Below are 12,137 nucleotides of genomic sequence, written 5' to 3'. Positions count from 1 at the left end.
AAATATGTTTTGAAATACATTCATAATTGTTTGAGAACATTTAAGTAAATAAATCTGTACTAAATGACAAAGTAATAATGGAGCGTACGTGTTTTAGAAGGAATGCATTCTTATTTTTGTGTATGAATATAAACACTGACTATGATAAGCCTTTGTTATTAAAGTTTGGCCGTATCAAAAACTGCCGCTGATCATAAACATGCTATGTTTAAGCACATATCGACGCATCGCTAAGACATTTTCTGCATTAGTGGGCAGACATAGACGTAGAGAATACTAATTTCTTAGATATTCTAGTTTTACAACATTTTGCACCAAAGAAATTCATGTGGGCTGATTTTGTCTTTTTTATAAACTTGATTTTGACCTGGTTCTGTGCCGTGTGGTCCACCTTTCAGAGGTAAACGTGATCATCCTGGTGACCCGGGAGTACAGAGGGTTCTACTCTGTGCAGAGCACGCTGGAGTACAAGCTGGCGAAGGAGGACAAGGACTCCCGCTTCTCCTGTGAGGTCAGCTTTTCTGTCCCGGGAGCCGTCAGGACCATGGCGTCCCACAGCATCAACGTCACCGTTCACTGTGAGTTTGGTCTCCAGTAGAGCAATAAGTCACTAATTAAACGCTAATGGTGTCTGTCTCACCTCAGTTCTCGACTGTAATTGTCTCAGATTTTTGTTGCCATAATTGCCTGACAACTCTTTAATTAGTTCAGCTCGATGTTTCCTTCCTTCGCTGTCAGATAAACAGTTCCCTCTGCGGTTCTGTGTTGTCTCCGTTTATGTTGCTAATTTAAATATTTTGACTTTTTATTTGGCCTGCAGTTCGTCTGCTTCTTGGTGGGAGTTTTGGTATTGTTTCGCAGTCGACTGTAAAAGATGCTAATGTAGTTGAACTGGCACTTTGTGAGTGGAATATTCATAAAACGCCCACGTTGGAACGGCTGAAGCCAGTAAATCTGCAGAGCTGGGGATAACTCCTGGAAATGAGAGGAAAACTGCTGGATAGAGGTTAAAGATTCAGACTTTAAACCACGGAGGACTTTGTTTGTCAGGTTTTGTCAACTTGTGCCTGGAGGTCATCTCTTCCTTGTTTGTCTGCGGCTCACAGTTTGTTTCTCAATCTGAATATTTAACAAGCTTCATGAAGTCTATCAGTTCATTGTAAAAAATATGTAAAAAATGTAGATTAAGACTAAAAATTATGCTCTGGGGGCGAAGATAAACAATCCTGCCAAACTAGCATCAGTCGTTCAATAACTTGAGGAATATGCAAGAAGATATTTAAATGCACCTAATGTTATTTAACATATGCTGCAAATAAGGGCCAATGTCAAGATGCGTTATTGTTTAGATGTTTGCAGTTAACAGGCTACACAACAACAGTTTAAATAAGTTTAAAAAAAACTGATATTAAAAGGATTTTATCCAAATTCAGCAAATTCCAAGACTGCAGCATCTGAACGTTATTTAACACCTTTAATATAATTCTTCATTAAGCCGATGCAACCAATCGGTATCATGAGCAGTGCTTGAAGCAGAACACGTCACATACCTGGACTGCCTTGCAGAAACAAGGGAATCTAAACAAAACAGATACAAAGAACCCTGAATGTTGCCAGAGATACGGCTGGAGGCGTAGTTCACATGTTTGGAGTTAAGGGAACAGCATGTGCGCCACCTGGTGGCAGAAAGAGAAATATACGAACGGCCACAACTAGATTCCTCAGAGGGTCGCGGTCCAAAGGTCTGGACCTGCAGACAGAACCACTGAGGTTCTGGTTCCTACAGAAAGACACACTGATAGCCACCAAGCTTGATCTGCACGATGTTCAGCACTGCTCACCTGAAGCACAAGAAATGAAAGCCTGCTTCAATATGCTTCCTCAGGCACTGGAAAGTTTGCAAAGAAAGTGGAGGGCAAGATGGAATGTCAGGCTGACTGTGAGGAAGTTGAGGTTTCGGCATCATTGGACCATCAGACAAGACGAGGGTCCCAAACAAAGTGCACCCAGGACACTAGAGAGGCCGTCGTAGTCACCTGAGTTGAGAATCTGGCCTGATTTGATCTCGCAAAACCTAACCAGCCCAAAGTATTCAATGATGTCAGGATCGCCTCCAGGAGCTGATATCTGGCTACGAATCGCATTTTCTGCAGGTCATGACAGCAAAAGCCACCAAAAGATGCTTCTCATAAGGGCTTAAATAATTTTGAGACCGTGGTCGTCATTGAAAGTGGCATTTGGTGTTTAATTTAGAGAAACCGCCTGTAACATGTGTCAAACCCAAGGCCTGTGGGCCGAATCCGGACCGTCAAGGCAATTTATCCGGCCCTCAAAAGCCATAAAAGGCGTATTGTGTCATAAAGAAGGGGCATATCTCCTTTTAAATTCTATAAAGTGGCTAAAACTGAGCCTCCTGTAGCGAATGTTGATTTTTTTTAACTGTGTAGTAACAGCATCCTGCCACTAGGTTTTTCCCACAACACATTAAAACAGCCCAGAAATGCTAAAAAAGAGTAAAAGTGATGCAGAACTCACCCCAATATCAACTTCTTTTGCAGATAAACTGTTTAAACTGGGTCCAAGGTGCTACCTTTATGCTACTGTACATTTTTTTTACATTTCTATGTGACAAGTTTTACTTCTTCCTACTCCTTTTCGCACATGTAATAGAGGTATATTAACTCAGGAAAGAAGGGTACCTTGTTTATTGTTTTCTCGTCAATGTTTTTAAACATTGTTTTATTGGGGGTTTTTTGGTTGTTGTTTTTTTTGTTTTTTCTGTTTGTATATACTTTCTCCTGCATGTTCAAAATAAAGATATCAATTAAAAAAAAATAAAAAATTCAATTCAAAAACTGGTATTAAATCAAAAGTATCATCTATACACGTGCAACCGGCCCTTTAAGTGACTTCCTGATGCCAAAGTGACCCTGATGCATATTTGGCCGATAAGCCCAGTTTGAAACGCGGACTGAAAAATGTTACGTTCAACTGTATCGAATAAAAGCTCAGGTTTTATTTTAGCCGCACAGTCTTCACTGTTGGAACATGTTCGCATGGAGCCAAACTGAGTCTGTGCCGTCAGCGTTATGGAAATGACCTCGTGAAGTGACTTTAGCAGCGTGCTGAATAAGCCTGCCTAATTTAGTTTATTCCTTTCTCTGTGTGTGTGTGTGTGTGTGTGTGTGTGTGTGTGTGTGTGTGTGTGTGTGTGTGTGTGTGTGTGTGTGTGTGTGTGTGTGTGTGTGTGTGTGTGTGTGCAGACCCCACCACCATGGTGGAGCTGTGGAAGGAGTTGCCGCAGGGCTTGGTCAAAGAGGGGGATACTGTGGAGCTGCGTTGCCAGGGTGACGGCAACCCCCCGCCGCCCTTCATTTTCAGCAAGGAACAAGTAAGAATAAAGCGTCTTTTCTCGCCCTACGAGGGACTGAGTGACACACGGGAGACGTGCAGAGAATGTTTTTGATATGCATCGCTGTCGGGGCCCCGTGTAGACGGCAGTGTGCGGGGTCTGAGAAGAATCAGCTCCAGACCGGGGTCTGAGACCGGAGGCTGCGCTGACGGGGCTGACGAGTGGGACCCGTTCCCATGTCAGACACTTTCATTGTGTCTTTGGAGAACACAAAGCCTCAGCGGACTGAAGGTTTCCTACGCAGGCGGTCGGCGGCCTTGTTAGTGGTTGTTCAAACTGTGATGCAAGAGGATAATTTAAGTGTCAGGGACGACAAAGGGAACATGTGTAAACTCTTGGAAACGCCACAATATATATATATATATATATATATATATATATATATATATATTAGGGCTGGGCAACGCTAAAAATCTTTAATCGCAATTAATTGCATCATTTGCCTGATTAATCATGATTAATCGCATTGTATGCACAAATTCCAAGAAGGAATTCAAAAGTAAAGAGCACTTTTATTTTAAAGGTATACTATGCAACCGAGGTTGATTTTCCAGCGAGGCTCCCCCCAGAGGGCGAAAGTAAAAGTGCACTGTCATAAAGATGCTCAGCTGTTCTGGTTTCTCCGTCAAGCCAGGCGCGGTTGTTTTGAGCTTAGCAGACAGGCGAACGCAACGAAAAGTGGAAAAAACGGCAGTACAAACAATGACTAACACAGTGAAGGTATGAACATCAAGCTTCCCGCAGCGCTATCTTGGCGAGGCGGCCGCTTCGCCAAACTCACGCTACCGCCTCGCCAACATATATATACATATATACATACACACATATATATATATATATATATATATATATATATATATATATATATATATATATATATATATATATATATAGATATATATAGATATATATTTATTGACATATATATATATTGACATTTTGACATCAAAAACATAAGTTTATACTCAGTTCTGGGAAAAGGTTTTTTTTCTCTTACCGATTTCACGCTTAAATCTTTCACAAAGTCAACCTGAAGAAATACAAAATAATGTTTTCCAGATTATTCCGTTTACTAAAAGAAAAAAAGCTATCACAACAACCTGGCCTTATGTGGGAAAGCAATTGCCCCCTAAAACTAGTTAAACTAGTAATAACTTGTTGCACTCTCAGTTGTTTGTGATAATTAGTAAACAAAAAGTCTTTTTACGTCACTGTGGAGGAATTTTGAGCCACTCTTCTTTGCAGAAATGTTATATTTCAGCCAGACTGAAGAGTTTTCCAGCATAAACAGCCTATTTGAGGTCATGCAGCAACAATTCAATCATATTTAAGTTGGAGCTTTAACTAGGCTGCTCTGGACTCGGTGGAGGAAGTGGCTGAGAGGAGGATGTTGTCCAAGTTCACATCCATCATGGACAACACCTTCCACTCCCTGCACCAGACTGTAGAGGAGCTGAGCAGCTCCTTTAGTGCCAGACTTACACTGCAAAAAAAAGAAACTAAAAAAAACTAAAAATAAGTTAAATGTTCTTAAAATTAGTGCATTTTCCCTTGATTTGAGCAGCTAAATAAGATGATTTGCCAATGAAATAAGATTTTTTGCACTTAAAATAAGAACAATTCATCTCCATCATCTTATTTCAAGTGCAGAATATCTAATTATCTTATTTTAGGGGTCAAAATACTCGTTCCATTGGCAGATAATCTTATTTAGCAGCTCAAATCTAGGACAAAAACACAAATTTTAAGAACATTTTACTTATTTTTAGATCAGTTTTTGCAGTGTAGACATCCTGTCTGTAAAAAGGAGCGTTTACGCAGGTCATTCATTCCTGCTGCTATCAGACTTTACAATGCTGCACTATAACTGTAATAACTAATGTGCAATAACTATTGTGCAATTACTATTTAATACCCTGTGCAATAATCCTGTTAAATAAGAGACTTCAGCTGTTATAGTTATCTCACTACCTTACTAAGTCGCCTTAAATGTACATAAGTCTTCTTAAATCTCTGCTTTATTTCTTTGTTTTTCGACTGTATATATGTGGACACTGTATATATCTCATGCACCTTTTCCTCCTTTTGGCACCTTCTTTTGATTATTGAGCCGATGTGACACTTCAATTTCTCCACTGTTAGGTCAATAAAGTCTTTCTTATCTAAAAACCTTCATTTAGTATATTTTGAGGCATTCTTGAGGTTATGGTCAGGATCGGTTATTCTCCTTCAGGATTTTCAGAGTGCATGGTTCCACCAGAAGATGTCATAGTTTTTATCTCTACATTTATACAACGGCAAAACTAAATGGAGACTTTTCGTTTTTAGGAGCCAGACGTGGAGCTGGAGAGCGGCGGCGATGTGTTGGTGCTGCCGTCCGTGTCTCGGAAAGACAGCGGCGTCTACCAGTGTCGGCCGCTGGACTCTGCTGGACAAGCGGAGGTCAAAGGAGAGGTCCAGCTCACCGTGCATTGTAAGCAGGAGAACATACAACACGCTTACACACCCGGAAGCACGTGTGTGCAGGAGGGTTGAACACTTTAGTAGCTTTTCACTTTAGTAACTTCTTACTTAGGATTTCTGATGGGTTGTTTTAGGTTTTGTTCTGTGAGGCGTTGGCATGTAGCGAGGTTCTGTTTTGCTTTTTTTTGTTTCTTCCTCAAGGACCTTTTATAAAAATTCCAGAAACAGAACATCAGTAATTATGCTCAGATTAAATTACACGCAGGTGGTAATCTTCTAAAGGCCATTGCTAATACTGAAATTGCATTTATTTGTTTTGGAGTAAAGAGGGTTGAATACATGCATGCCACACTTTTCAGATTTTCTTACGGGGGAAATAAACTCGAGGTGTAATTACGTTTGCAAGGAACTGTAAACGTGTTGCTGGACTCTCATAGAGACAAAGAACGTTTCAAGAAGAAAACTGGAACACGTTGTGGCCATGAGTGTCATGGTTGGTTTCGTCCTGTTTCAGACTTGGACCCCGCAGTAGTGGTTCCTAAAGACTCAGAGGTTATGCTTAAAGGCGAAAATCTGGTAGCATCCTGCAACGCCCTGTCCTCCCTGAAAACCGTAACTGTCTGGTACAAGGTTTGTATCGTCACGACACGTCATTTCATTGCAGCAGTTGGTTTGCTGTGCTGTGCATCCTTTTAGTGTGATGTCATCTCAGTAATTCAGTTAATTCTGATTCAGTCCAGTTCATAATACACTGTAGTCAATTTGACTTTGTTACGCCGGCTTGTCTCAGTCATTTCACAAGCCTGTAAATATCCATGTTTGTTGTGCAGTTTTTCCTTCCACTCAACTTTCCATTAATGTGCTCGGATGCAGCAGGCTTCTTTAGCTTTTGTGCCACTTTAGGCTATGTCACAAAATTACTTTAACTTAAGAATTAAGTAGTGAAGATCATTTTTTATATTTAGAATCTTTTGGTGTTATTAAGCTGTAAGGCACAGTCGTCAAAATTGACATAAATAAGCACTTTAATTCTGTCTATTATGTAAACTGTATAATAGTTGTTGTTTTTTTGGGTTAAGTTACTGAACTTAATGAACTTTTTGATGATGTTCTGATTTACTGAGACGCATCTTTACATTCTTATTGTGTGTGCATGTTTGGGTTGGGTTTGTGTAGGACGGAAAGCAGGTGGGTCACGGTAACACGCTGCACCTGGACGATGCCACCTATGAAACCAGCGGGGAGTACATTTGCGAGGTGACCGTTCCCTCCCTGCCCTCCCTTCACACCAGCGGCTCGGTCCACATCATCGTCCAAGGTCAGCGCTCTGCAGTCCTAAGCTGCTCCTACATTACAGTTTTGTGCCTTTTTAAGGTTAAAGCTTTAAATTTGGTTTACTCAGAAGGTTTACGGCAGGGGTGTCAAACATACAGCCCACAACAATTTAGTCCGGCCCGCTGGCTAAATGGATTATCATTATAAAAAAAAAAATGTATTTATTTATTTATTTATTTTGTCCAGTGTCCTGTCTGGCAATGTGGCAATAACAATTGTTGTCTTAATGCCAAAAAGAGCTCATCAGATTTGACTTTCACAAGTGGAGCAGTACTGCTTTTGCCATAGTGCTCTGCTTGATTTATGAATGTGAATAGTTTTATTATGATTCATGCGGGGAATATCTCAAATGATATGGACACTACAATGGGAAAGTAGGAAAGGAAAGGAAGAACAAGAAGAAAAAAGGAAAAGGTGAAAGAAAGAGGAGATAAAAGGAAGAGAATGATAAAACAATTATTGAAAAAAAACATGTACTTCGTTTAATTGAAAATCTGCAGTTCCTATATTGTCCACGAGAGGCGCTGTGTTTTAATCAGCAGATGGTAGCACTGAGCTTCAGATGTGGAAAATTGATTTTAAATCATTTCTTAATTTTTATCTGTTTGATGTATTTTGTCATGCAGGACAGTGTTTTTAAGGTCCAAAAAAAATGTGAATAAATGTTTTTCAACATTGTACAATCACTGTGATCAGTTCTTATGCATAATGCACAAGTACCGTAAATGTTTAACTGAGTAAAAGTACTGTTGAAATTGCACATACTTTTCTTAAAAACGCTGAGGTTATTCATAATATATTGTGTGAAAGTGAAATTCATTTAATATAAAAATGAACAAGTCCACTTTTATTAGTTCTATTTAATCTTGCAATGAGTTTACTCGTGTGGCCCTCTTGAGATCAGATTAAGCTGTATGCGGCCCCTAAACCAAAATGAGTTTGACACCCCTGATTTACGGTTTTAAAGACATCAAGGAAGCCCGACAGCTGCAGACTGAGATGCTTTTTATAAGCAAGCTAAACCAGAAGTATATCAGAGAAAGTCTTGACCAGTTTGTTGAACATTTCTGATGAACATGTTCTTGTAGGTGGTCCTCAGGTGGTGGGTGTGGAGGAGGAGGTCCAGCTGGAGGAAGTGGCAGGCAGGACGGTGAACCTGAGCTGTGAGGCTCGGGGACATCCTCCACCCAGCATCTCCTGGAACATCGTTGGCAGCCAGGTATCCGTGTTAAGCTTAAGATGGGGATCTGAAAAACATAGATTTTAGACAGGTTAAAGGGTGGAGTGATGAATAACACAATTACTGTAGTTACACACTAAAAGGCAATGCTATGTCAAAAATACAGCCTGATAATTTTTTATCAGACGAACCACACCTGCAACGTCTGGTCTGCTTCTGCACAGTAATCCTTTTTTTAACTTGTTCTGTTCAGAGCTTCTGATAAAACTATTAAAGGCTGGAGTCCAATAATCAGGACTATCCAGCAGAACATGTCTAATGTGTTTTTAAGGCTTCACTTAATGTAAATTAATTAATGAGCTGTTTCCTCTTAATGTCTGACTTGATTTAAATTCTAATTAATATGATTACACTTCTGCTGTGTGTGCATGCTTGTTTAGCTAATCTGGTTTTGTACAAATTCTCAAAAATTCAGAATATTTCATAATTGTTAAAGATTGTAACGTTTATCCTGGTGTCTCCTTATTGTGCAATTTCAGAAATAATTACTAAAGGTAGCGCTGAATAAAGACTAAAAAAAGTTTGTTTTTAAACACTTTTGACCACTTCATTACCTTTGAGAAGATGGAGCAAAGTTTTTTCAAACGGTTAGTTGAACTTAGAGGTCATTTAGTTTGTTCTTTTTGACGGCAGAGAAGTGTTGATATTATGCTGTATGAATAAAAATGTCCGTGTTTCTTTGTAGAACTGGCAAGAAGTGATGAGCAAAGCAAACGACCACATGACTCACAGCATGGTGTCGATCAAGGTCAACTCGGACGTCACCGCTGTTTGTAACGCGTCCAACGACATGGGCACTGAAGTCAAGGTTTTCAGCATTAAAGCCAGTAAGCATCTCTTTCTCATTCAACAACCTTTATGAGGTAAATTACCTGTTTACAGGCTAGATAATTATTTGACAAATGGGAAACTATTTGGAAGTTTTAAAGAGTCACAGCTGTACTTCCTCCACCTATTTTAGTCCCTTAAAATCTAATTGTTGTTCGCTTCTGAAATTATTTCCATCTGAGGTGTCACAACCTCCGAATGATAAATTTGTGTTATGTGAATACATTTAAATAGATTGTACCTGTACACCAGCTTCAACAGGAAACTCAATGCAGTGAAAGGGAAAACACTTGAGACGTCTTTCATCAGAAAACCTGAGCTAATTTAACTCTCACTTCTGCAGTGAACCTGCTTTCCAAATACTCTAACTGCATTTTAGTGTAGAAAATGATCCAGAAACAGGGAAGCATAAGAGGTGAAAATAAGGTTAAAAGTTAAAGGTTTTAACTAGCCCACAAAACAAAGGTCTTGATAAAGCCTCCACTATTTTTGGATCTTTTATCTGGCAGCATTTAGGTCATAAACTGAAACAGAGACTGAGCTGCCAGAATGCTAACAGGCTAGCCATCCTTTAGCTGCTCTAAATGCTAAAGTTAGCATCTAGTTTAAAATCTTTTAGTAAAGGAATCTAAACTGCAGTTTTCCACCATTAGTTTGACAGACGGGACACAAATAATTTGTTAGCATTTTGAGAATACCAAGACCGGCTAACTTTTGGCTGCTAATGAAGCTAAAGTTAGCATCTGCTTCATAGCTTTCTGCTGTTGATCTAAGCAGCAGGTTTGCAAGGTTAGCTTAAAAGCCATAGGCCTAATGAAATTGTTAGTCTATTCGCCTGCTCTCTTATTTAGGCGTCACCACAGCTACACTACAACTTGCACTAAGACTTTGTTGAGTCTTTACACATAATGCCCTTCATGACGCAAACGGGATTTGAACCTATGTCCCCCACATCAAAGAGAATATGTGGCGTGTCTTGAATTTGCCACAGAAAGACAAACAAGATATGAAGAGCTGTTAAAATACTAACACTGGCTAACTTTAAGTTGCTATAAATACTATTGTTAGCATGTAGATACTTTAAAATGATTTTTAAAGGAATTTTAAAAGCGGTTTTGCAGCATTAGCTTAAACATTATAGACATTTTAAAAGCGACTGACAAGATACAATTGATTAATTAGCATTATGAGAATACCAACTATGGCTAAATGTTGGCTGCTAATTATACTAAAGTTAGCAATCTATAATGAAAATGCTGAGTGACGAAGAAGATATGGCTGATTTGTTAGCATTAATACAAAGACTGGCTACAGTTAGCTGCTAATGATGATAAAGTTAACATCTTCTTCCTTAAGTTTTTCTTGAACCTGGACTGCAGTTTTGCACCTCTAGTTTAGAATGGGAAATATTTATAGATTCCTTAAAATACGTTTTGAATTTAACGAAACAGCTAATTGTGAAACGCAAAATAGAGATTGATCTTACATTTGCTTAAAAATGACTTAGATGGTTTTTTTTTAACAATTTCAGATTCATGGAACCTTTATTCTTTCTGTGAAAACACAAAACTAAGATTGTTTCCATGTTTTTTAGCATGGAAACAATCTTTCAATTAGACCACTCCAACAACAACAAACTGTTTCTCTCAGTTAAGTGCAGTTTTAACTACAGCCTTCCTAGGGGACGACAACTTGCAAGTTTATGATTTATTTACTCACAGAAGAAGTAAAAAAGAACATAAAAGAAAAAAATAAAGTGATTTCCAACCAGAACATCAATATCAACACAAGGAAAACAGCAGATTTTGCCCCCTATAGTTCTGTAAAACAACACAGGCAGCACACACTACTGATGCGATAAAAAGGATCCAGACGTCCACAGACATCCCTAGCAGATCCTAGTGGGCGAGTAGCGATGAAGAAATTCACTTCACACGGGCTTCATGCTTGAGTAGACGGAAGTACGAATTAGGTGTCCACCAGAAGGAGGTTCTGCTAACCTCTGACTTCTCGTTTAAACACCCGACTTATTATAAAAATACTTAACTTTGAGTCCCACAGTAACAACTTCTACACCAAACAGTGTTATGGTTAGCTCAACCTGTTGACACAGGTATGGTATGTTAACAGGTCGGAAAAAGATGTGATTTTATTTATTTTCTTTTTTTTAGTCTATGTCCTTCAAATCAACGATCCGAGACGGTCCAGATTAAAATAAACTAATTCTGGTCCCCAGTCAAACTCTGGGTGCATCTTTAATAGATACCACTTTGTCACAGCTGATAAATGACAACAGTTTTGATCTTTAACCTAATGTATAAAACTGCGCTCATGTGATGATTAATCAGCTCAGATCGGTTAAAGGCTGAGTTTGTATGTTGGACTGACGTTGGAGGACGTGGTCGTCTTCGCTCTCTAAGTGTTGTTCTGCTGCTCCACAGTTCCCAGAGTCACCCGCACTGCTCCCTTCTCTCCCGGTAAGACGATTACCGTCCTGAAGTCTCTCTGTGTTGCAGCCTTTCAGCTCAAACGCTGTCTTCTGTCTCAGTGTTCACGCTTTTCACCAACATCTGCATGTGACAATAAAGGCTTGGAGAAGGCCATGCATTATTTACAGGCGTTCCACCCCATGACTGTCTTTAGTTTGCCCGCAGATCTTTGGGTTAGCCTTTGGCTGTTATTAAATATTCTGTTTGATTTTAGCGTAAAAAAAAAAAAAAAATCGTAACACCAGTAAATCCAGACGCGCCAGCAGTCCTTCAGCTACTGGGATCAAACAAGCGGTGAAATATTTCTTTATTCCAAAGTAAACAAAAACAAGAAACCTGGAGCTGGACATTAATCCTGTTTTATGGCAGC

At 39.4% G+C, this 12,137-nt stretch overlaps 1 protein-coding gene across 3 annotated transcripts in view; it reads left to right on the top strand.

Annotated features, from left to right (window-relative positions):
* Positions 1-12,137, top strand: part of mcama (melanoma cell adhesion molecule a) — a 93,048-nt gene that overhangs the window by 70,469 nt on the left and 10,442 nt on the right. For 2 of the 3 annotated variants that reach the window (XM_012866619.3, XM_012866621.3), the window contains exons 6-13: positions 399-578; positions 3,264-3,391; positions 5,741-5,885; positions 6,390-6,505; positions 7,052-7,193; positions 8,299-8,429; positions 9,136-9,277; positions 11,720-11,755. In XM_012866619.3, coding sequence (XP_012722073.2) covers positions 399-578; positions 3,264-3,391; positions 5,741-5,885; positions 6,390-6,505; positions 7,052-7,193; positions 8,299-8,429; positions 9,136-9,277; positions 11,720-11,755 — 1,020 coding nt within the window. The remainder of the gene's footprint in view (positions 1-398; positions 579-3,263; positions 3,392-5,740; positions 5,886-6,389; positions 6,506-7,051; positions 7,194-8,298; positions 8,430-9,135; positions 9,278-11,719; positions 11,756-12,137) is intronic. The other variant, XM_036142744.1, reaches the window with a different exon arrangement.

The sequence above is a fragment of the Fundulus heteroclitus genome, chromosome 11 (genome assembly GCF_011125445.2).
Source record: "Fundulus heteroclitus isolate FHET01 chromosome 11, MU-UCD_Fhet_4.1, whole genome shotgun sequence".
Taxonomy (NCBI): domain Eukaryota; kingdom Metazoa; phylum Chordata; class Actinopteri; order Cyprinodontiformes; family Fundulidae; genus Fundulus; species Fundulus heteroclitus.
Note: the sequence above shows the minus strand (reverse complement) of the source record. Positions and strands in the feature narration are given on the sequence as shown.